The sequence below is a fragment of the Amblyraja radiata genome, chromosome 11 (genome assembly GCF_010909765.2).
Source record: "Amblyraja radiata isolate CabotCenter1 chromosome 11, sAmbRad1.1.pri, whole genome shotgun sequence".
NCBI lineage: Eukaryota > Metazoa > Chordata > Chondrichthyes > Rajiformes > Rajidae > Amblyraja > Amblyraja radiata.
The window spans coordinates 60,362,806-60,387,753 of NC_045966.1; the positions used below are offsets into that span (position 1 = coordinate 60,362,806).

General features: G+C 43.6%; 1 protein-coding gene across 1 annotated transcript in view; it reads left to right on the forward strand.

Annotated features, from left to right (window-relative positions):
• stk32a (serine/threonine kinase 32A) overlaps positions 1–24,948 on the forward strand; it is a 292,295-nt gene that overhangs the window by 265,823 nt on the left and 1,524 nt on the right. The window contains exon 11 of the mRNA XM_033029996.1: positions 14,631–14,695. Within this exon, the coding sequence (XP_032885887.1) occupies positions 14,631–14,695 (65 nt within the window). The remainder of the gene's footprint in view (positions 1–14,630; positions 14,696–24,948) is intronic.

Here is a 24,948-nt window from a genome sequence, read left to right on the forward strand (position 1 = left end):
GAACTTACAAACTCCGTACAGACAAGCACCCGTGGTCAGGATTGAACCCGGGGCTCGAGCTCTGTAAAGCAGTAGCTCTACCGCTGCACCACCGTGCCGCCATGTGAAGTTTATTTACATATGCACAATGATGAAGTACAGGTACAATTCACAACATCCATGCATTTAATTTGCACATATTTCGTACAGCTAAAATTAATACTGCTATCCAACCAGGGCAGCAAGATCACCTAACCACACTGCACAACACATTTGCAGTCCAGAGCAAGGCCATGTTGTGCACAGGTGGAAGAGGACAAGCAAAGACTAGGCGGTGTGGTTCATTATCAGTTCAGTCAGTGCTGAGGCCATAGGTAGACTTGAGACAGGATTGGCCTCCTCCTCCTCCTAGAATATAGACTGTACAGCGCAGGTACACTGCCCTTCGGCCCTCGATACCCATGCATAACATAATGCCTACTTAAACATGCCCATGCTGCATGTGTCCCAAACAATTCATGTTCATGAGGCTAAGTGTGCCATGTATTTAATACATGGTGCTAATGGCTCTTTTACTCTCCCTCAACAATGAACTAAAGCTACCTGGAATTGGAATTGGATCAATGTGAAACTAATGTACAAGTCAAGCAGCAAGTTGAAAGGATGAGGAAATCTCATTAGTAGAAACAATGAACTGCAGACGCTAGTTTACAAAAGAAGACACAAAGTGCTGGAGCAGCCCCGTGGGTCAGGCAGCGTCTCTGGAGAACATGGATAGGTGACTTTTCCGCCCAATCTGAAAAGTCACCCATCCATTTTCTCCAGAGATGCTGTCTGATCCGCTGAGTTACTCCCGCACTTTGTGTCTTCTTTTGTAATACCAGGCTATGTCATGCCCTTTTTTCTTCCATTTTTCTTTTCCCCACCCCCCCATAATCAGTGTGAAAGAGGATCCCACCTGAAACATCACGCTCATGTGGCACAGTGGCTGTCTAACAACACTGGAGATCCGGGTTCGATCCTGATTACGGGTACTTTCCGTGCGGAGTTTGCACATTCTCCCTGTGACCTTGTGGGTTTTCTCCGGATGCTCCAGTTTCCTCCCACATTCCAAAGACATGCACGTTTGTAAGTGAACCGGCTTGTATAAATTGCCCCTAGTGTGTAGAATAAAACCAGATGATTGCTGTTCGGCATCGACACGGTGGGCCAAAGGACCTTGTTTCCAAGCTGTATCTCCAAACTAAACAACATCACCTATCCATGTTCTCCAGAGATGCTGCTTGACCCACTAAATTACTCCAAGAAATCTTATTAGACTGACTGAGTTCTGCTGCTCTGCTGTTTACTTAGTTTAAGTAGTGTTCATTTCTTTGACCTCCCTTAATCAGTGAGTCCTTGTTGTACCTGTCAGCTAAACACAGACATCACAAATGTTGGAGCCATAATTACTGGCATGAATACTAACAATGTAATTGCTAATGCAGGGCCTATTGAATCTTTGCACTCCTGAAAGGGTATAATTTAAATCGTTAAGTCTTCACTCTCACATTGTAAACTGTTAATAAAGATATTTTTTACATTAGGTTGCTTTTCTTTCGATCACTGTGTTTTCTCTCTATCTTAATCCAGCCTTGTTTCATTCCTTTTCCTGCCCCTGGGTTGACTCTAATTTACCCTCTGTTTTAGCTCGTTCTCAATTGTGAACAAACTGGTTAAGGAGACAGAGCGTGAGCACTGTTATTTACACAAATCACCACCAACATTGTTAACACTCAATTTCTACACAACTGGAGTATGAAATAATTATCAAGGACAAAACCTAATCCAGTCCTTCTTAAACTGGTGAATGGTTCACCCAAGGGTGAATGATATTATTTTGGGGTGAATGAAGGGTGAATGAAGAGTGAATGACATAATTTATTCAGATATTTATATATTTTTTTCTATACTTAAAAAAGGCATTGCCATTGTTAGGCACTTATTGGTTTCAATGGCAGTGGAACTGAAAATTTGATACGTTTTTTTTCTCTACCTATGGTTTTCTAATTTCAAAGTAGCAGGATATTTCCCAAATTTACTGTAATATAACCTTTTAGGGAAGACCATGGTTTTTTTTGAGCTAGTTTTCCAAGAAAAAAACTGCAGTAAACAAAGGGAAGGATGGGGCTGAAGCCCAGTGTTTAGACGTTGGAATGTTTTTTTTTATCATTCCAATCGAATGATTTTCCAACTCTTGTGGTAATTAAACTTTTTTTTTCACTCCTAGTTTTCTTTACATATTTTTAGGATGTTCAAAAAGTTGAATAAAATAAACACTCGAGGTAGAATTATAGACATTTGTACAGGTAGAGAGACTGTACATCAACACTCCTATCTATCTAATGTTACATCTTTGCACTAAATGTTGCTCCCTTTATCTGTGCACTTTGGAAAGCTTCATTGTATTCATGTAGTCTTTTCTTTGACTGGATAGCATGTGAATAAAAGCTTTTAATTGCACCCTGAAGCATATGACAATAATAAACTAAACTAGATAAACTAAATTATTCAGATAGAATTTGGATAGAAATTATAACATTTATAGAGTAAATAGAAGAATAGAAGGATTTTATCTCAGATTTATGCAAGTCAAAAAAAAGTCAACATGAGAAGCTGACGTGAGACCTACATGGTTCCAGGTTCAGTTACAGGTGAGCGGTGAGCATTCTGCTGCACCCTTGCATCTTGAGTGGGGATCAGAGAGCAAAGAGTGGAATGGATTTAAAGAGCCCGCAATGGCTAATCTAGACCATCCAAAATCTCATTAGGCAAATAACAGGCGCTGAGTGTCAGCATGATAACAACTGTGAGAAAAGATAGGCCTTCTACAAACAGCAGGAAGCAGGAACTAACCTACATTTCACTCTTAGCAATTTATCCCTTAATTACTTTGGCAACAAGCATTCATTATGAAGAGGTTCAGCGATCAACTTTAAATCTTTGCTCAAACAAGGAGTTGAAATAATCTTTAAAAAAAATAAACTGCTCAATTATATCAACCCGTTAATAGGATATGTGAGGAATTAATAAAAAAAATTACAGGACGAATAGCTACCATTCTCACCATAAGGAAATATTATATTTCAATATTCAAGTAGTTTCCTAGGCAGATTTCAGTTATTGAGCATTAAAGGAATGTCAGGGGCGAGCTCTTCAGGGAAAGGGTGGTCGTTTTCCAGAACGAGTTGCCAGAGGACATGGCAATCGCAATTACAATTTGTAAAAGGCATTCAGACGGATACTTGGATAGGAAAAGCATGGAAGGATGCAGGCAGATGGGATTGGTGTAGATGAGCACCACGGTCGGCCGATGGCCCTGTTTCTGTACCGTGATGCTACAAAGAGATTTGTTACTGCCATCCTGCAAATCTCCTGTAACCACTAGTGTGTGGACAATTTGCCTGCTCAGTCAGTTTAGTTTATTGCCAAGATTCAGGAGATTCAAGATTCAAGATTCAAGTGAGTTTATTGTCATGTGTCCCTGATAGGACAATGAAATTCTTGTTTTGCTTCAGCACAACAGAACATAGTAGGCATGACTACAGAACAGATCAGTGTGTCCATATACCATTATAAAAATATATACACACATGATATGAATAAATAAACTGATAACGTGCAAATAACAGATAATGGGCTATAAATGATGTAAGGTACAGTGAAAATCTGGTGTTGCGTGCTAACCAGTCAGCAGAAAGACAATACATGATTACAATCGAGCCATTTACAGTACATAGATGCATGATAAGGGAATAACATTTAGTGCAAGGTAAAGTTAGCAAATTCCAATCAAGGATAGTCCGAGGGTCACCAATGAGATACATAGTAATTCAGCACTGCTCTCTGGTTGTGGTAGAATGATTCAGTTGCCTGATAACAGCTGGGAAGAAACTGTCCCTGAACCTGGAGGTGCACTTTTTCACACTTCTATACCTTTTGCCTGATGAGAGAGGGGAGAAGAGGGGGTGGCCAGGGTGCGACTCATTCTTGATTATGCTGCTGGCCTTGCCGAGGCAGCGTGAGGTATAAATGGAGTCAATGGAAGGGAGGTTGGTTTGTGTGATGGTCTGGGCAGCGTCCACAATTCGCTGCAATTTCTACTGGGCTTTGGATGGAGCTGTTCCTAAACCAAGCTGTGATGCATCCTGATTAAATACTTTCTAAGGTGCGTCTGTAGAAGTTGGTGAAGTGGCCGAACATCCTCAGCCTTCTAAGGAAATAGAGGCAATGGTGTGCTTTTTCGGTCGTTGCTTCAATATGGGTGGTCCTTTGTTGGTCAAGAGAGGTGAGTAGGTGGTGCTGCACTGAACTACAGATTCAGGTTGATATTTTGCTTTTTATGCACCGTGAGCTGAGCTGGGCTGGGAGAAGATGGTATTGGTTTATAATTGTCACATATATAGGAAAGGCTCTTGTTTGCATGCTTTGCAGTCCAATTAAATCATGCTATATATAAGTACGATTATGCATATTTAGTTTAGAGATACAGCGTGGAAACACCCCCTGGCCCACCAAATCCACACCGACCAAAGATCACCTGTACACTAATTCTATGTTACCTCACTTTTGCATCCTACACACCAAAGATCCTATAGCAAGCAAGATGGTCCACTCGACGAAAAAGACGTAGTACGGTAATGGGCAGATTCATGGGTAATATTCGGCCCCATTTCCATAACCAGCTTCCGTCTCCACATCAAAGACCCCATAGTGGAGCAAAGATACTAGTGCGGAGACGGAAGCCGGTTACGGAAACATCCTCGTAAAAATAAAAGTTCTTTGGTAAAAATCTTCTCCTCATTTTCAGAATTATAATTTATTAACACAAACTGTCCCCCCCGCAACGTTGATTACACTGCGAGTCGGGTCGGGTCAGATCTGGTTACTGAAATGGATGAAAAAAAGGCCCACGTTCCACTCCGTTGCGTACTACACGTCATCCCATTGCATTCAGAAGGAGTGGTCTATCTTGCTCCGCTATAGGATCTTTGCTACACACTATTTACAATCTACAGAATTTACAGAAGCCAATTTACCTACAAACCTGCATATCTTTGGAATGTTGGAGGAAACCAGTGCACCCAGAAAGAACCCACAGGGAGAACATATAAAACTCCGTACAGGCAGCATCCATAGTCAAGATCGAACCCGGGTCTCTGGCGCTGTAAGGCTGCAACTCTTCCACTGCATCACTGTACCACAAGACTCCCCCGACTGCAGGAGAATAAAGAGGGAAGAAGATTAGACTTTATTGCCTTCCATCGCTCTGAGGAATGTGGAGAATCCGCTGTGGTGGATATGTGTGTTAACTTTTGTAGTTGTGTATCTTGTTGCTTTTTTTTAGTATGGGTGTATGGTGATCGAGTTTCACTGAACCTTAATTGGTAGACATGACGATAAACAGAGCCTTGACCTTTAGACCTTTGACCTTTGAACAACTTGCAAAGAGAAAATTGCATTCCCTAGGGAGGCAATGTGAAGTGTAGATTGAGTCAATGGTGATGTTGGTCTGTGTGATGGACTGGGCAGCATCTACAAACCTCTGCAACTTTTTGTTGCCTTGAGCAGAGCTGTTCCCAACCCAAGTTGTGAGGCAACCTAATAGCAGCTTTCTGAGACATGATGAACTTTTTTAGTCTTCTGAGAAAGTAAAGGCATCAGTGTGCTTTTTGGTCATTGATTCAATGCCTAGAGTTTCTCAAATTTTCTTGTCAAATCCCAATCTCTTGAGAAGAGCGTCAAGGTTTCTGTGCTTCCTGATTGTCACGTAGCTTTGAAGCCACTCGACAAACCTATTCTTACTGCTTTGAGCCAATCTGCTCATGGTTTGCCCTAATAAGGCGATCACAGGACCGATGCAATACCTGGGGGATTTTAAACAATGCAGCATTTCATAAGTGTAATTAACTGTAATCATGTTAATGGATTCTGATGCCAGGAAATTCATCCCCAGTCAGTAGCTCCATGTGCACTAAATAATGGCAGCAGGTATTTGAATTGGCCCTCCAAAATCCGTAGCATTGAAGCCAGCCAACCATGGATGCATTACTAAGAAATTGTCTCTATCTGTTCAACAACGCTCCGACACTCCAAAGACGTACAGGTTTGTAGGTTAATTGGTTTGGTATAAATGTAAATTGTCCCTAGTGTGTGTAGGATAATGTTAGTGTGCGGGGTCAGTGCGGACTCAGTGGGCCGAAGGGCCTGTTTCCGCGGTCTATCTCTAAACTAAAAATATATATTGCTTCAGTGTTAGCATTAATAGGGAGATATTAGGTATGGCTGGCATTTAACCCCTGTGACGTCACTCATCTTCTGTACAAGATGCAGCACGTTTCACTGAGAATAGGTTGCAAATGAAGGTTTTATTGTCCAATTTTCCGCAAGTATATAGAAATTGCAAACTGTGGCTATTCAAAGAGGTGATTGTGAAAATAGATGACAGAAGCTGCCTCAAAAAGGCTGGCAGTATCATCAAAGACCCACACCATCCTGGCCACACACTCATCTCCCTGCTACCTTCAGGTAGAAGGTACAGGAGCCTGAAGACTGCAACAACCAGGTTCAGGAATAGTTACTTCCCCTCAGCCATCAGGCTATTAAACCTGGCTCGGACAAAACTCTGATTATTACCAACCACTTTCTGTTATTTGCACTATCAGTTTATTTATTCATGTGTGTATATATTTATATCATGGTATATGGACACATTTATCTGTTTTGTAGTAAATGCCTACTATTTTCTGTGTGCTTAAGCAAAGCAAGAATTTCATTGTCCTATACAGGGACACATGACAATAAACTCACTTGAACTTGAACTTGAACTTGAAAAGATAATTCATAAATCCATTTTTATGTGCAATCAGCTTTAATAGGTTAGCATTATGCAGAATCTTCTCGCAAGTGTGGCTTCTTCCTATCAAACCAAAAAGCAAAAATAAATAGCTGCCAGAAATCAGAAATAAAAACAGAAAAAGCATAAACATTCAGCAGGACAGTCCACATCTGTGGAGAGAGAGATCTCCACATACAGTCATAAAGATGTACAGCAGAGAAACAGGCCCTTCAGCCCAACATGTGCATGTTGACCAGATTGCTTAACTCGGCTACTCCTACTTGGCTGTGCATGGCCAACATCTCTCCTATCCACGTACCGATCCAAATCTTTCATATCCATGTACCTGTCCAGGTGTTTTTTGAACTCACCTCTTCCACATCCCCCTGGCAGCTTGTTCCAAGTATACTCCACCATCTCTGAAAACAGTGCCCCTCAAGTCCCTTTTAAATCTTTCCCATCTCACCCTAAACCTATGGCCTCTAGCTTTAGACTTTACTACCCTGGGGAAAAAGACTGTGGCTATCCATACTTATCCAGCCTCGCCTTAGAAGACAAACCTGGTAACATCCTTGTAAATCTTTTTTTCCCTTTTTCTAGTTTAATAACATCCTTCCTATAGCAAGGCGAGCAGAATTGTAAACAATAGTTTAGTGGCCTTCCCAACGTCTTGTAAAGCTGTAACCAACTCCTGTACTCAATATTTTGATCAATAAAGGCAAGCACCTTTTACACCAGGGGGTCGACAACCTACGGCCCACAGGCTGGATCCGACCCGTAACCCAAAATCATCTGGCCCGCAGACCTATTTTTTTTCCTGTCATCTCAACTTCTTTAGACTGTTTAATACTGTTGGCCAGCGACATAAAGAGTTGCTTTAATGCTCCTAGCAATCCTGTTTGCTGATGCAAAAAATCGGAACTGATATAACCATAATACCATATAACCATATAACAATTACAGCACGGAAACAGGCCATCTCGGCCCTTCTAGTCCGTGCCGAACACTTACTCTCACCTAGTCCCATCTACCTGCACTCAGACCATAACCCTCCATTCCTTTCCCATCTATATACCTATCCAATTCATTTTTAAATGATAAAATCGAACCTGCCTCCACCACTTCCACTGGAAGCTCATTCCACACGGCTACCACTCTCTGAGTAAAGAAGTTCCCCCTCATGCTACCCCTAAGTTTTGTCCCTTAATTCTCAAATCATGTCCTCTTGTTTGAATCTTCCCTACTCTCAATGGAAAAAGCTTATCCACGTCAACTCTGTCTATCCCTCTCATCATTTTAAAGACCTCTATCAAGTCCCCTCTTAACCTTCTGCGCTCCAAAGAATAAAGACCTAACTTGTTATATAATCTCACGAACTGGGAAAGAAGTTAGCTGGATTCGTGGGCGCGTTTCCACTGATGTAAAAGTGCAGTTGCAATTGCAGCGGCGCTGCGGTGCCTGGTGCTCAGCGCGTCCCGGAACCATCCGTCCCCCGCGCTTCACCCAAGGGAGGGCCAGGGCCAGGGCCAGGGCCGCCCTCCTCAAAGATGGTGGCGCTGCTGGCAGTTGGTTCGTGTAGACGCGGCGGACAGGAATCCAACGTTAAATGGACGGGCTGGACCTTGGAGAGGAAGGAGAGGGTGGGGAGAGAGGGAAGGAGAGGTGGAGAGGGAATGGGGGAAAGGGGAGGTGGACAGGCAGCATCTCTGGAGAAAAGGAATAGGTGACGTATCGGGTCTTCAGACTGAGAGTCAGGGGAAAGGGAAACAAGAGATATAGATGGTGATATACAGAGAGATATAGAACAAATGAATGAAAGAACTGAAAAAAAGTAACGATGACAAAGGAAACAGGCCACTGTTAGTTGTGGGCTGGGTGAAAATGAGTTGCAGACAATGAGACTCAACAAGACGACTTAGAAGCTACTACAATGACTTGGGTGGGGGAGAGACGGAGAGAGAGGGGATGCAAGGGTTACTTGAAGTTAAAGAAATCAATATTCAGACCAGTCGGGTGTAAGCTGCCCAAGTGAAATATGAGGTGCTGTTCCTCCAATTTGCATTTGGTGTCACTTTGAAAAGGAGGAGGCCCAGGCCAGAAAGGTCAGTGTTGGAATGGGAAGGGAAATTAAAGTGTTCGGCAACCGGGAGATCAGGTGGGTCCAGGCGGACTGAGCGAAGGTGTTCAGCTAAATAACCCGCCCAGTCTATGTTTGGTCTTGCCATTAACAATATCAGATAATATGGAGATCTAGGCGGGTTGGTTTTGTGGTCAGAAATGCTGTGAAGATCATATTAAAGGGAGCAGTGGAATGTGAAGAGGGTAATAGGGGAGTTAAGAAGGAACCTGGGCAGGGATGTGTTAAGGGAAAAGGCTGGGACTGGAAGTGTAGAATTAATTGGATATCTTCTGGTAATCTCAGGTGAACCAGTGCACCACCTACAGGCAAGTATCTCCATCCCTGGATACAGTGGCACAAATTGCATGCTATGTTTAACTATGAGTACACATGCCTTGTACGATTGCAGTAACACTTGCTCCATATTCACTTGAAGTAAAGCGTAATGCACCCTGCCTTCCAAACTCATGATAAGAATTTTGAGATAGGAAGTAGAATTTGCTGTTGGTTTAAATGTGATCCTAATAGGAAATTATTCTTTGTTTGATTTTAAGTCAATACACTCTGCAACTAGCGTGCAAACATATTTGATAGGAATGGCAGCATCAATGTCATTGTAAAATTAAACTGTGGGAGTTGACCATTGACAAACCAGTGACTTCCCCAGCAACCACATCTGTAGTGTGTCTGAATTTTGAGTGACTTTGGCTCAGCCCTGTTAGATCTGGTGACGTGGACATTCCAGAGCATCAAAGAGGGGTGTGGGGGGGGGGGGGGCAGTTGGGGGGGGGGGGGGGTGATGGGGGGAGTATGGAGCTATTAGAGCTGCTGAAACACTGAAGGTTTTATCAGTTTAGTTTATTGTCACGTGTACCAAGGTACAGTGAAAAGCTGTTGTTGTGTGCTATCCAGTCAGTGGAAAGACAATACATGATTATAATTGAGCCATTGACAATGTACAGATACGCCTCAGAAGGCTCAAATCCTTCAATGTGTGTAATGATATGCTGCACATGTTTTACAACACTGTGGTTGCAAGTGTTATTTTCTACGCTGTTGTCTGCTGGGGCAACAGCATTAGTGCAAAAAACAACAAGAAGTTGGACAAACTGGTTAAACGAGCTAGCTCAGTGCTGGAGGGGAGAGTAGACTCTGGGATGGATGTGCTTGAGAGGCGTATGAGGCACAAGGTGCAGGTCATCCTGAAAAACCCCGGGCATCCCCTCCATGTAATTCTGGAGAGTCAAAAGAGCACCGGAACAACAACCGGCTCCTCTCCCTGCCCTGTAGAATGGAGCGGTTCCGGAGATCCTTCACCCCTGCAGCCATTAGATTTTATAATTCGGACCGCTAGGCTGTAGGGGGATGCATTTTGCAATTTTTAATTTTTAACTGTTAATTATTGGTCTTTTTAAGTATTTATTGCTCCCAGGTAGTGTCCACATTGTATTCTATGTATTTTCTGTCTGCGTTCGTTTTGAATCTGTGGGTTTGTTGGTTGGGGGCTTCTGGACATCTGAATTTCCCTGAGGGGATCAATAAAGTATTTATTATTATTATTATTATTATTATTATTATTATTATTATTATTATTATTATTATTATTATTATTATTATTATTATTATTATTATTATTATTATTATCTTCAGTTTGAGGCAGAAATTTGGAATTGGGCAGTGGTGAAGTGCTGAGGAGGATGTGCCTGAATCTGGCACATACAAGGGCAAAGAGTGTGACCATATTGGACCCTCAGACACCAAGATACCCACATGCCCTATGTCTCTGCAATGACTTCTGTTTTCCAGGCCTCCACTCATTGATCTTTATTATGGATGTCCAGTCACTCTACACCTCCATCCCCCACCAGGAAGGCCTTAAAGCCCTCTGTTTCTTCCTCGACTTTACAACTAATTTAAACCTGCATTCAAATTCACTTGGACCATCTCCGACATCTCCGTACCATTTCTTGATCTCACCATCCCCATCACAGGAGACAGACTATTACAATATCTGTGCTGAGCATAATGCCAAGACCAGGGAGGCACGGTGGTGCAGCGGTAGAGTTGCTGGCCTAAAGCACCAGAGACCCAGGGTCGATCCTGACTACGGGTACTGTCTGTACGGAGTTTGTACGTTCTCCCCATGACCTGCGTGGGATTTCTCCAAGATCTTTGGTTTCCTCCCACAAAGACAAACAGGTTTGTCGGTTAATTGGCCTGGTATAAATGTAAATTGTCCCCAGTGTGTGTAGGATAGTGTTAATGTGCAGGGATGGCTGGTCGGTGCAGACTCGGTGGGCCAAAGGGCCTGTTTTTGTGCTGAATCTCTAAACTAAACTAATTTAAAACCAACTCATCTGCCTGCACATGATCCATATCAATTCATTCCCTACATGTCCATATCTCTTCAATGTCAACATCATATCTGCCCCAAAGACCAACCCTGGAGTGCGTTTCTGGCACACACCTCCCTCTGTGCAAAATAGCTTGCACCACTCATCTCATTTAAACTTTATCCCACTCAACTTAAAGCTATGCCATCTAATAGTTGATATTTTCATCCCGCCTGTCTATCCCACTCATATGGGGCAGCATCTCTGGAGAGAAGGAATGGGCGATGTTTCAGGTCGAGACCCTTCTTCAGAGTGATCAGACTGAAACATCGCCCATTCCTTCTCTCCAGAGATGCTGCCTCACCCGCTGAGTTACTCCAGCATTTTGCGTCTACCTTCGATTTAACTCAGCATCTGCAGTTCTTTCCTACACATTTTATCCCACACGTATTGTTTATATACTTCTATCAGGTCCCCCGCAACCTCTGGCATCCCAGAGAGAACAATCCAAGTCTGTACAACCGTTCCCTTCAGCTGACACACCCTAATCTAGGCATCTTCTTGATAAAGGTACACAAAATTGCTGGGGAAACTCAGCGGGTGCAGCAGCATCTATGGAGCGAAGCGGTTTCCCCAGCAATTTTGTGTACCTTCGATATTCCAGCATCTGCAGTTCCCTTTTGAACATCTTCTTGATAAATCTCCGTTGCACACTTTCCAAAGCCTTTACATCCTTGTTGTAATGGGGTGGCCAGAGCTGCATACAATACTCCAAATGACGCCAAACCAAAGTCCTATAGAGCTGCATCATGACTTCCTGACTCTTATACTCAATGTTCAGAGCTATGAAAGCAAGCATACCATGATCTTCCGTTACCACTCTACTTGTGTTGCTACTTTCAGGTAGTTACGTACTTGGACTCCCCTGTAATCCTGTTAAGGGTCATGTCATTAATTTTATATTTTCTCCTTGCATTTGATCCATTTCATTCATTCATTCATCGTGGTGCTGGTTTCCGACGGGAACGGTGACAAACGCACCACGCATCTCTGTCTTCCAGTTCCTGCGTACTTCCGCCGCTGGATGTATAGGATTTTGTTGTGTGTGATTTATCATCATTCCATTACAATGCCATGTACGACAGTGATCGCAACTTCTACTGAAGTGTGGATGGCTTTTGGCTCGCTAGAAGCTCAACAGCCCTTTGACAGGTCTTGTTTTTGGTCCTGCTGGGGGGTCCACAGCCCACTCCTCACCTGGTGGGGAGACGGTTTAGTGGCCGACTATCCGACCATGGAGCAGGTAGCACGGGATTACATGGTACCCGTGGTGGGAGGATCTGCCCCCGACCTGACCTTATTTGATCCCCCAAAGTTCAACACCTGACAGTTGCTCAGATTAAACTCCATCTGCCAATTCCTCGGCCCATTTCTGTAGTTATGTTGCAATATTTGTAATTAATTCTACTAAGTGGCAGTTTCATCATCAAACAGCTAGAAAGAGTCACGTGGCTTGAAGTGAATACAGAAATACATTTATACATAGTTCAAGAAGTGTTATCTCATACAAAAATTTTCAGCAAATTATAAATGTAGAGCTGCCAATTATGATCACTTCCAGCTCATGTGATTAACAAGATCAGAAATTAATGTATTCTTTAACATATTAAACGTATACCCCTACTAAATGTTAATTGCACTGTAGTCTTCAAATAGGGCCCAGCAGAATGTCTTGGATATTAGCCTACAAACCATTCCACTTCTGAACCCCCAGCCACAGGCCAGGTGGAAAGGGAGGGGGAGTGAGAAATGAGTTTGAGTCCAGATGGGGTTCAGGAGAGAGGGACAAAATGGGAGGGGGGGTGGAGAAGGGGGGGTGTTTGTGTTGGTTTGTTACCTAAAATTGGAGAATTCAATGTTCATACCATTGGTTCGTAAGCTACCCAAGCATAATATGTGGTGCTCTTCCCCTGGTTTGTGTGTGGCCTCAACCTGATAGTGGAGGAGGTCCAGGACAGAAAGGTCAGTGTGGAAATGGGAAGAAGAGTTAAGATGGTTAGCAACCAGGAGATCCAGTATGCTTTGGCAGACAGACAAATGGTCGGCAAAACATTAGCTGAGTCTACGCTTGGTCTCACCGATGTGGAAGAGGCCACACTGGGAACATTGGATGCAGTAGATAAGGTTAGATGAGGTGTACGTGAACTTCGATCTCACCTAGAAGGACTGCTGCGGCCCCTGGATGGATGTGAGCATTGAGGTTTAGGGGCAGGTTGCAGGGGAAAGTACCTGGGAAAGGGCTGCTTTCGATGGGAAGAGATGAATGAACCAAAGAGCTGTGGAGAAAGCAGTCTCTGTACAAGATGGAAAGGGGTGGGGATGGGATGATGTCACTGGTGACATGTTGGAGGTGGCGGAAGTGTCTGAGAAAGAAGTGTTGGATGCGGAGGCTGGTGGGGTGAAAGGTGAAGACCAGGGAAATATCCCTGTTCAGTCTGGGGGGAGTCTGGGGCAAGAGCAGAACTAATGGACATAAAATCCAGGGGGATTCCGGCCAAGGTGTTTTTTTCCCAGAGTAAAAAAAATCCAGAGGAAAAAAAAATTGGAGCACTATCAGCATTTCCACTTTGACGGAAATTACCCGAAATTCTGGTTCCGGCCCACTGGAAGTTTTGGGGGGGGAAATGTAAGCACTTAATCAAAGACAGATAAGGATGAAGGGAAGACATATTGGGAAAGCTGACTAATATCGACAATCTGACTCAGTTAATGAAATAGGTTTAAACAATGCCTCAAAGGGAGAATGAAGTGAGATGAGGCTGAGAGAGTTGGAGAAGGGAATTCCAGACCTGTGAATCTAGGAATCAGTAATGCTGCCAACAATGGGGTGAGCGAGCAGCAGTGGCCATCATTTCAAGTACAACTTTAAGTACAACTCTGCAAGTGTGTCACGGAATCACAGAATGTTTAAGATGGGTGATTTAGAAAATAAAGTAGCAGGCTCAAAGAGCACAAGATGACAGAAGTGTATGGGCAGGAATATTTTATTATTTTGGCTCAGGAAATTGCTTATAGAAACTGCTGCACAAAATCCCTCAGAAAAAATAGGGATCTGGGTATCAGGTCACGACTCACTTGGTGAGCAGGTTTTGAGGCTGCCCGAACAGTTGACATACAGAGGCTGCAAATTAAATTCTGTTTTCAGCAGTGCATTTTAATAGAAGCTAGATTTGCTTGCAGCATTTAATATAAAAAGAGCAAAATAATGAATTGTGATATCTCACTATGATTTTTACATATTTGTATTTCCTCTCATCTGAAGAACCAACATCTGCAGCAACATCTGGACACAGTGCAGAAGGAATTTATTGTATTTAACAGAGAGAGGTAAGAGATCGCATCAGAGAACAATGTGGTAAATTCAGGGTTTTTATATTGATTAATAACATCTACAATGTGATCAGTTCTTCTAAATTAAGTTTCAACTTATTGGCTGGGTGCCAGTCAGGTGGATTTTGTTTTGAGTTTTCTGTTGACTGTTTAGCTGTCCTCAAAAATACTATTTTCCGAATGATGGTGAATCATTTCTCTCACTCATCAAGGCTCTTGTGCTTTCTGGCAAAATCCTTATGTCTTTTCTGCATCCTTCTTATTGTATGGCTACCAGAACTGTACACAATATCCCAGTTGCAGTCTCACCAATGTCTTGTACAGCTATAACGTGATGCCTTTACTCAATGCCCCATCTGATGAAGGCACATGTGGCATATGGCCTCTTCACCACTCTTCATGTCTGTATCACCACTGGCATGGAATTATGTACTTGTACCATCTAGGTATCCTTGTTCTCTACACTCCCCAGGCCCCTGTCTTTTATTGTATAATTTGGACTTTTCTCAATTAAAGTCCATCTCAGTTCAATTTAGTTTATTGTCACGTGTACCGAGGTACAGTGAAAAGCTTTTATTGCGTGCTAACCAGTCAGCAGAAGGACAATATGTGATTACATTCGAACCATTCACAGTGTACAGATACATGATAAGGGAATATAGACACAAAATGATGGAGTGACTCAGCGGGTTTTGTGCCTGAGCATTTTGTGTCTATCCTCGGTATAAACCAGCATCTGTGTTTAGTGCAAGATAAAGCCAGTAAAGTCCAATTAAAGATAGTCCGAGGGTCACCAATGAGGTAGATAGTAGTTCAGGACTGCCATTCCTTATTCTTCTTTCCCAGTTGATCTAGATCTTGCTGTAACCCCTACCACCACAAAACCAATCTTGGGTCAATTGTAGCTCCCAGCAGAGCATTCCCAAAAGCTTCACTCCACATGTTGTATCCCTGGAACACATCCACACTCAATATCTAGGTATGTTGCAAAGCCTACCTGAAGCGTCTTTGAAAATCTGCCGTTGCGGGTGTGCGCGATTTTGGCGCCGTTTAGAGGGGGCGGGTTTAAAACGCGATTTTCTCTAGGCTGTTCAAATCGAAGATGTTCAGCCTAGTTAATTATTAACGAAAAATCGCTGGACGACCCCGTCGCAAAAGCTATTATTAGGTTTAAAGGCCTCGTATAATAGTTATAGTAGTTTAAAAATCAATCTCTAAACCCGCGACCGTCAGCAACCGCAGGGTCTCATAAAGCAAATAGCAGAAGTTAGGTTGTATATTTTTACATTAAAAAAGGCTTCTAAAGATCCCTTTATACAAAATTTAATATTGCGAGTAGCTCATTTTGGGCAAATTATATCGCGCAGTATTTTTCTGGGCATTTGGGGCACAAATCTACCGCAATGTGAACGTTCTAAACCAGCGCGTTCCACAGGGACCCACTGGAAAGCTGATTTAAATGGGCATTTATTTACAGCAATTGAACACTGAATTCCTTCCATTTGGTCTATAAATTAATGTAAATGAGATTTAAAAATCATGTTTTATTGTGAATTATTTGTGAATATTATTTGGACATTTAGGCTATTTAAAAATGTTAATAATTTATTAAGAAATGGATAGATGTTTAGATCTAGTATTGAAGTCTGAAATTAGCTACAATTAGGTAACTAACTAATTATATGCTTTAATTTCAGGTCATCCAAGTAAGATTATTTTATATTTGTTTCAGAATGCTTCAATCTATGATAACTGAAAATTTCATTCAGTTCTCTTAATTTTTAAGAAAGTTATGGGCTTTTGACTGTTCACGATCACAACTTTTTTGTTATGTCCATAGAAAATCAATAGGGAACAAGATGCTCATTTCCGAGTATGAAAATGGCCATAACTTTTTAAATACTTGAGATATGAAAGTGAATTAGGTGTCAAATTAAACTTATTTTTATGCTTTATCTGATGGGATAAATTACAGACTTGATTTTTAAAATCTCAACATTTTGTAACATTGCTACAATATCGACTATCACTTGGTCCCGTTTTTTTGCTGCCACCTATACAGTAAACATAGAAATACAGAAAATCGGTGCAAGAGTAGGCCATTCGGCCCTTCGAGCCAGCACCGCCATTCAATATGATCATGGCTGATATCCAAAACCAGTACCCTGTTCCTGCTTTTTCCTCATATCCCTTGATTGCTTTAGCCCTAAGAGCTAAAGCAAACTCTCTCTTGAAAACATCGAGTAAAGTAGGGGCAATTTACAGCAACGGTGAACAGTCCAGTACAGGAACAGGCCTTTTGGCCCACGATGTCTGTGCTGAACATGAAGTGTGCTTAAGCTAATTCTTTCTGCTTGCATGTGATCTGTATCCCTCCATTCCCTGCTATCCATGTGCCTATCTAAAAGCCGATTAAATGCCACTAATGTATTTCTTCAACCACAAGCCCGAGTGTACATTCCTGCTACCCAACACACTATGTGTGAAACAAAAACGTATCCCACACTAAACCTTCCCCCTCTGATCATTCAATTCAGTAGTTTGAAACCTTTAAACATGAATGTCATTTGGAAGTATTTGTCCAGAACATGCTGCCGGCAGCAGTATCTTAATACTGGCCCAAAGCTGAGTATTAACTTAGCTTTTCCAATACGCTATTGTGAACTTGCTCTTTCAAGTTGATCTTGAATGACAATGCCTTCTATAGTGGCATGGCGTTGCTGATCGAAAAGCATGGAGGTAGATGAAAGGAGGGGTCAGAATAAGGCCATGCCCCAAACTGAAATAACTGCAGCCTAAAATCTCTTTTCTCGCAGGGAGACTAATTCTAATTCTGTGTGTGGCACGGTGGCGCAGTGGTAGAGTTGCTGCCTTACTATTAAAGTAGACTATTACCTGAATGGTGGCCGATTAGGAAAAGGAGAGATGCAACGAGACCTGGGTGTCATGGTACACCAGTCATTGAAAGTAGGCATGCAGGTGCAGCAGGCAGTGAAGAAAGTGAATGGTATGTTAGCATTCATAGCAAAAGGATTTGAGTATAGGAGCAGGGAGGTTCTACTGCAGTTGTACAGGGTCTTGGTGAGACCACACCTGGAGTATTGCATACAGTTTTGGTCTCCTAATCTCAGGAAAGACATTCTTGCCATAGAGGGAGTACAGAGAAGGTTCACCAGACTGATTCCTGGGATGTCAGGACTTTCATATGAAGAAAGACTGGATAGACTCGGCTTGTACTCGCTAGAATTTAGAAGATTGAGGGGGGATCTTATAGAAACTTACAAAATTCTTAAGGGGTTGAACAGGCTATATGCAGGAAGATTGTTCCCGATGTTGGGGAAGTCCAGAACAAGGGGTCACAGTTTAAGGATAAGGGGGAAATCTTTTAGGACCGAGATGAGGAAAACATTTTTCACACAGAGAGTGGTGAATCTCTGGAATTCTCTGCCACAGGAGGTAGTTGAGGCCAGTTCATTGGTTATATTTAAGAGGGAGTTAGATGTGGCCCTTGTGGCTAAAGGGATCAGGGGGTATGGAGAGAAGGCAGGTACAGGATACTGAGTTGGATGATCAGCCATGATCATATTGAATGGCGGTGCAGGCTCGAAGGGCCGAATGGCCTACTCCTGCACCTATTTTCTATGTTTCTATGTTACAGCGCTTACAGCGCCAGAGACCCAGGTTCGATCCTGGCTATGGGTGCAGTCTGTACGGAGTTTTACGTTCTCCCTGTGACCTGGGTGGTTTTTCTTCAAGAACTTTGGCTTCCTCCCACACTCCAAAGACGTACAGGTTTGTAGGTTAATTGGCTTGATATAAATGTAGGAATTGTCCCAAGTGTAGGATACGGTTAATGTGCGGGGATCGCTGGTCGATGTAGACTCGGTGGGCCGAAGGACCTGTTTCCGTTCTGTATCCCTAAACTAAACTAAACTAAATGTTTAAATTTTGTGATTAACCAATTTTCAGTGGTTAGTAAACGCACTGATTATAATTCTGTATACCCACTACTGAATACATTGAGGAGAATTTTCACTTGAAATGTTGTATTTAAACATTGTGCTGGCTCATGGAAGCAGTGTAATGCAATATACTTGAAATAGCAACCTAAGGGGAAAAAAGGATTCACAAAATAATTTTCCGCATCATTTATTCTTCGGTGCCAATCCCACCCTCTTAAGATTTTTGTCAGATTGCTGCCATTGAGTTCATGTTCAAAATGCCTAGAAATGAATCTCCAGCTCATGGTGCCTAATGCATGCTATAATTGTATCATTACAAGGGACTGCTGCCAGCAAAATTCATTCCTAACTAGAAATTAATATCTGGGCAATAATATTTGCTGTTTATGCACAGGAAAAATCTCCCATTCAATTATTTTAATGTAATAAAAATTAAGCCTTTTAATCTTGAAGAATTATTTCAATCAGCGTTATAGCCCTGTCCCAAGGTGCGAGTTCATTCCAAGAGCTCTCCCGAGTTTAAAAAAAAATCAAACTCATGGAGAATGAACGTAGCGGGTACGTCGGAACCCGGGGTCGTCTCTTAGTGCTGACGGCAGGTACTCAGGAAGACTAGCTAACGGCAGGTAAGCACGGGACGACTCGTGAAGATTTTTCAACATGATGAAAAATGTCCACGAGAGCCCCGAGTCCCGACGAGTGTCCATTACCGTAAATCTCCGAGTTCGAATCAGGGCAAACTCGGGAGAACTCGTGGAATGAACTGGTACCGTGGGACAGGGCTTTTAGGCCAATTATTTTGCATGTGTAATCTCTATGTGATTTTTTTCATTCTGTGTTTCATCTCATTGTCAGCATTGATGTATCCAAATACAGGAGATGATCACACAGGCTTTAGTTCCTTTAATTGGGTATGTGCAACACAACAGGCAGAGTAACTGGCCAATGTGTTGTTAACAATATTAATGGAGTCCTGCTGCAGCCACTGTACATATCAGTGCAGTGGAAGGATCAGAGATTCCCATCAAGTTCTAATAATTATAACTACATGCAGTGGCACAGGTCACTCTATGAATGACTATGAACTACTCCTGCAGCCTGAGCGTGAAGGTTAGGATCACACTACTGCAGGAACACAGTGCCATCAGGGGCCCATCTGTTCTCTCAAGAGGATTCTTCCAAGAATAATCCAAGATATTCTTCCAACACAGAGAAAGGAGTTCTGCCAGTATCTGGAGCAATAACATCACTGCCAGATGTTGACATTATCACACTGAGCTTTGTCCCATCTTGGTGTACTCTGTGTAGCTGTTCTACTGGAATATGTACTTCAGAATACTGCTTCAATTTGTCAACTGCACAGGATGTTCTGAGATTGTGCATGATGCTACGTAATGAAAGATAGAATGCAGGTGCTTTGCAAGCTGGTTGTCTAATCTGCATGTAGTCTTGCAAGTGTAGAGGAGGCCACATTGGGAGCACAGAAGGCAGTGGACGAGGTTGGAGTAGTCATAGAGACATTCGACCCAATTCATCAATGCCGACCAAAATGTCCCATTTGCCTGCATATGGTCCATATGCCTCCAAATCTTTCCTATCCATGTATCTGTCCAAGTGTAGGTGAAGCCGCATTTGGAGTATTGTGTACAGTTTTGGATGCTTTTTCCCCATATCCCTTGATTCCTTTAGCCCTAAGAGGTAAATCTAACTCTCTCTTGAAAACATCCAGTGAATTGACAGAGAATTCCACTGATTCACAACTCTCTGGGTAGGACAGCTAGGTGGTCTGAAGAACGGTCTTGACCCAAAACATCACCCGTTCCTTCTCTCTAGAGATGCTGCCTGTCCCGCTGAGTTACTCCAGCTTTTTGTGTCTATCTTCGTTGGGCTGAAGGGCTTGTTTCCACGCTGTATCTCTAAACTAAACTGAAAGAGAGATATGGCTACTGATGGAATCCTATTGCACGGGGTGTAAATGAAGGATGATGTGCTGGATGCAGAGTTTAGTCGAGTGAATGATTAGGACAAAGGAAACTCTATCTCTGTTCTATTTAGAGAGAGATGCTTGAGAGCAGACGTGCAGGAAACAGAAGAAACACGAGAGGGCTCCATTAACCACAGTAGAAAGGAATCAATGTTTTCTGAGACAGGATGACATTTCAGATGTGCCAGAATGCAAGGCTTCATCTTGAGAGAAGATACATTGGAGATGGAGAAACTGAGAGAAGTTTTCCTTACATGAAAGTAATGGGGAAGAGGTGTAGTCCAGGTAGCTGTGGCAGTCTGGGTTTATAGTGAATTTCAGGAAATAGGTTGTCTCCTTAGGCAGGGACAGAGAGATGCAGAATGTGTGAGAATTGTCAGAAATGGTCCAGTTCAATTTGAGAGCTGGGGGAAAGTTGGTAGAGAGGTTGATGAAATTCAAACCTGAAGTTGTTGATATCTGAATTATACAAAGTATTCATTGATGATATGCTCTACCCATATAAAAGTAAGGTGAGCTAAACCAAGTAGCGAGACTTTAGGGAAAACATAGAACAATACAGCACAGAAACATAAAACAATAGAGGGAGTTGGAGTAGGCAGGGAGGGAGCGGTAGGCGGTATAGAGGGAGTTCGAGGGGGCAGAGAGGGAGTAGGTAGAGAGGGAGGGGGAGGGGTAGAGGCAGCACCTACCCAGGTCGTAGAGCAGCAGCCTCCCCACCAGGCGCTGGGCCCGAGCGAGGCCGCGGGCGGGGTGTCGGGCCGAGGACCCTGAGCGAGGTGGCGGGCGATCGTCGACCCAAGGGAGGCTGCAGGTGAGCGTAGAGTCGGGCTCGGCCCACGGCAGCAGCCTCCCCACCAGGCGCGCGGACACTGAGCGGGTGGGACCTCTCCATACAGCGGAGGGCCGGCCGATCATGGCTTCCGCGAGGGGAAGCCCACCCTCCCACGTGACAGATGATCGGGCGGGGAAGACGGAGAGGAGGTCATCCCCCATGACGGCCTGAGATCGCCAGGTGGGATCGGGATCACCAGCAAGGAAAAGGCATCACGATTCCCCGACTCCCTGCAATCGATGGAGGAATCGCTGGTCTCCATAGACGGCCTCTCCCTGAGTGAGTAATGGCCGCCACGATCACCTTCCCATCGCGCTGCCCCTCACCCTCACCTGCGCCCGTGCGGCGATAACGATTGCCGCCGCCATGTTCTAGAACTTCAAGAAGTCCAGCAGAGCACGCAGCACGACCTGAGCGGCAGTTTAAAAACACTAAGTGACAAATTTAAAGAAGTGAAAGTTAAGGAGCCAAGAAGTACAGAAGACATAACAGGGGTGATGTCAATCGCAGCGCGATCAGTCAGATCCATTGTGACATCATCAGTAAGACCATCTCGTTTATTTTCTAAGTTATTTTAGATTTGTGAACATTTTCATAAATAACTCGAGAAATAATGCATGAAATCTTCAGATGGCGATTTTTGACATCATGGCGTAAATCACTATCGGAATATGTAATGATTTCACCGTTAGCGCGTCGTGTTTTCGAGGAGATGCGAAATGCACACGAACATCACACAAATAAATACACATCCAAGATCAGAATTTTGTAAGTGTAGAGATATTTTTTATCATTTAAAATATATATTGCTTCCAAACATAATAACCCAGAAATTAAATCTCAACCATTGTTATTTTGCTCAGTCTGAAGAAATCAGTCTGAGGAAGGGTCCTGACCCGAGATGTTATCCGTACATTTGCCTCCACAGATGTTACCCGATCCACTGAATTCCTCCAGCAAATTATTTAGTTTAGTTTAGTGTAGAGATACAGCGTGAAAACAGGCCCTTCAGCCCACCGAGTCTGCACTGACCACTGATCCCCAATCATTAGCACGATCGTACACACACTAGGGATAATTTAACAATTTTACCGAAGCCAATTAAACTACAAACCTGTACGTCTTTTGGACTGGGAAAGGAAACCCAGAGAAAACCCACGCAGGTCACCAGGAGAACGTACAAACTCTGTACAGACAGCTCCCGTGGTCAGGATAGAACCTAGGTTGTTGGCGCTATAATGCCCCTGTCTCACTTAGGCAACCTGAATGGAAACCTCTGGAGACTTTGCGCCCCACCCAAGGTTTCCGTGCGGTTCCCGGAGATTTTTGTCAGTCTCCCTAATGGTCGAAAGTGGTTTTCCGCTTCTTCAATGTTCCGCCGATTATTTCAAAAAATTCAAAACCGGCCGCGACTAAAAATAGGTTGCCGTTTTAAAAATCGGTAATTTTTTAGTCGGAGCCGGTTGCGATGCTAGTTGAAGGTGGTTGCCGGAGGTTCCCTTGTAACCTCCGGCAACCACCTTCAACCACCTCCGAGAACCTCCGAGAACCGCATGGAAACCTTGGGTGGGGCTCAAAGTCTCCAGAGGTTTCCGTTCAGGTTTCCTAAGTGGGACAGGGGCATTAGGCAGTAACTCTACCGCTGCGCCACCGTGCCGTGTCATATTTTGCTCAAGATTCCATCATCTGCAGTCTCTTGTTTGGAACCATTATTGTGCCAAAATGTGGCAAAAATCTGGTGTAAACAGCATTAAAGTGGTTTACACACAGAAAAAAGCACAACAATTGGATCTTGTCCAATTTCACACATCCCGCCCCACTTTGAGCAGCAGAGAGTGCACTCCTGCCAGACGCACGCCTCAGACAGTAACAATGCGTACTGCAGCTACCTCAAAGGACATACAGACTGCAGGGCTGAGGAAGCTGCCTCCTCAAACCCCTGAGAAGGACAGAAAATGCTGGAATAACTCAGCGAGACAGACAACATCTCTGGATAGAAGGAATGGGTGATGTTTCGGGTCAATACCCTTCTCCACAGATGCTGCCTCTCCCGTTGAGTTACTCCAGCATTTTGTGTCTATCGTCGGTGTAAATCAGCATCCGCAGTTCCTTCCTACATCACTCAAATGCCTGGTCAATGAAATACATGCCAGGAGCAAGGTCCTGTTGGCCAGGGGATCAAAAGAACTAACACACCTAGCAGAGAGTTATAGAGCTACACAGCACGGGAATAGGCCCTTTCATCCACCTTAACCATGTTGACCAAATCGGCATTCTGAACTAGTCCCATTGTCTGAATTTGGCCCATAACCCTTGTAACCCTATCCAAATGTAATTTGAATGTTGTAACTCTATCTGCTTCTGCAGGGAGATATGCCAGGAAACTAATCCGTTCAGAGTTTTTCCAAGCTGAGTTTAATAGCCTGATGGCTGTGGGGAAGTAGCTATTCCTGAACCTGGTTGTTGCAGTCTTCAGGCTCCTGTACCTTCTACCTGAAGGTGGTGGGGAGATGAGTGTGTGGCCAGGATGGTGTGGGTCCTTGATGATGCTGCCAGCCTTTTTGAGGCAGCGACTGTGATAGATCCCCTCGATGGATGGGAGGTCAGAGCCGATGATGGACTGGTCAGTGTTTAACATTTTTGTAGTCTTTTCCGCTCCAGGGCGCTCAAGTTGCCGAACCAAGCCATGATGCAACCGGTCAGCACACCAATCAATAAGCCCCATCTTTCCACTAATACTTCCTTTACCCATTTTATTCTCCCTGCATTTTCACCCACTCCTCCCACTTTCTACCACTCACCTAAATGCTGGGAACAATCTTCAGCGACAATTTAATCTACCAACCAGCTCGATATTTGGGCTGTGCAAGGAAACCCCAAGCGGTCACAGGGAGAATGTGCAAACTTCACACAGACCGTAGCCACGATCAGCAAGGAACCGAGGTCATTAGGTCACTGATCTAATTGAGGTGTACAAAATCATGAGAGGAATAGATTGGGTAGATGCACAGAGTCTCTTGCCCAGTGTAGGTGAATCGAGGACCAGAGGACATAGGTTTAAGGTGAAGGGGAAAAGATTTAATATGAATCTGAGGGATAACTTTTTCACACAAATGATGATGGCCATATAGAACAAGCTGCCGGAGAGGGGTAGTTAAGGCAGGGACTATCGCAATGTTTAAGAAATGGTTAGACAAGTACATGTCTAGGACAGCTTTGGAGGGATATGGGCCAAACGCAGGAGGGTGGGACTAGTGTAGCTGGGATTTGTTGGCCGGTGTGGGCAAGTTGGGCCGAGGTAGCAGCCCTACCAACTGCACCATTATGCTGTTCCATATGAGGACTGGGGCAGGATGTGGCCACGGTCACCTCTACCAGGATTCTCATGAGAATTCCCACAATGAAGCAACGTAGGAAGGAATCTCATGTTTACACAATCCGTCACAACTGGCTCCAATGGGATTCCACC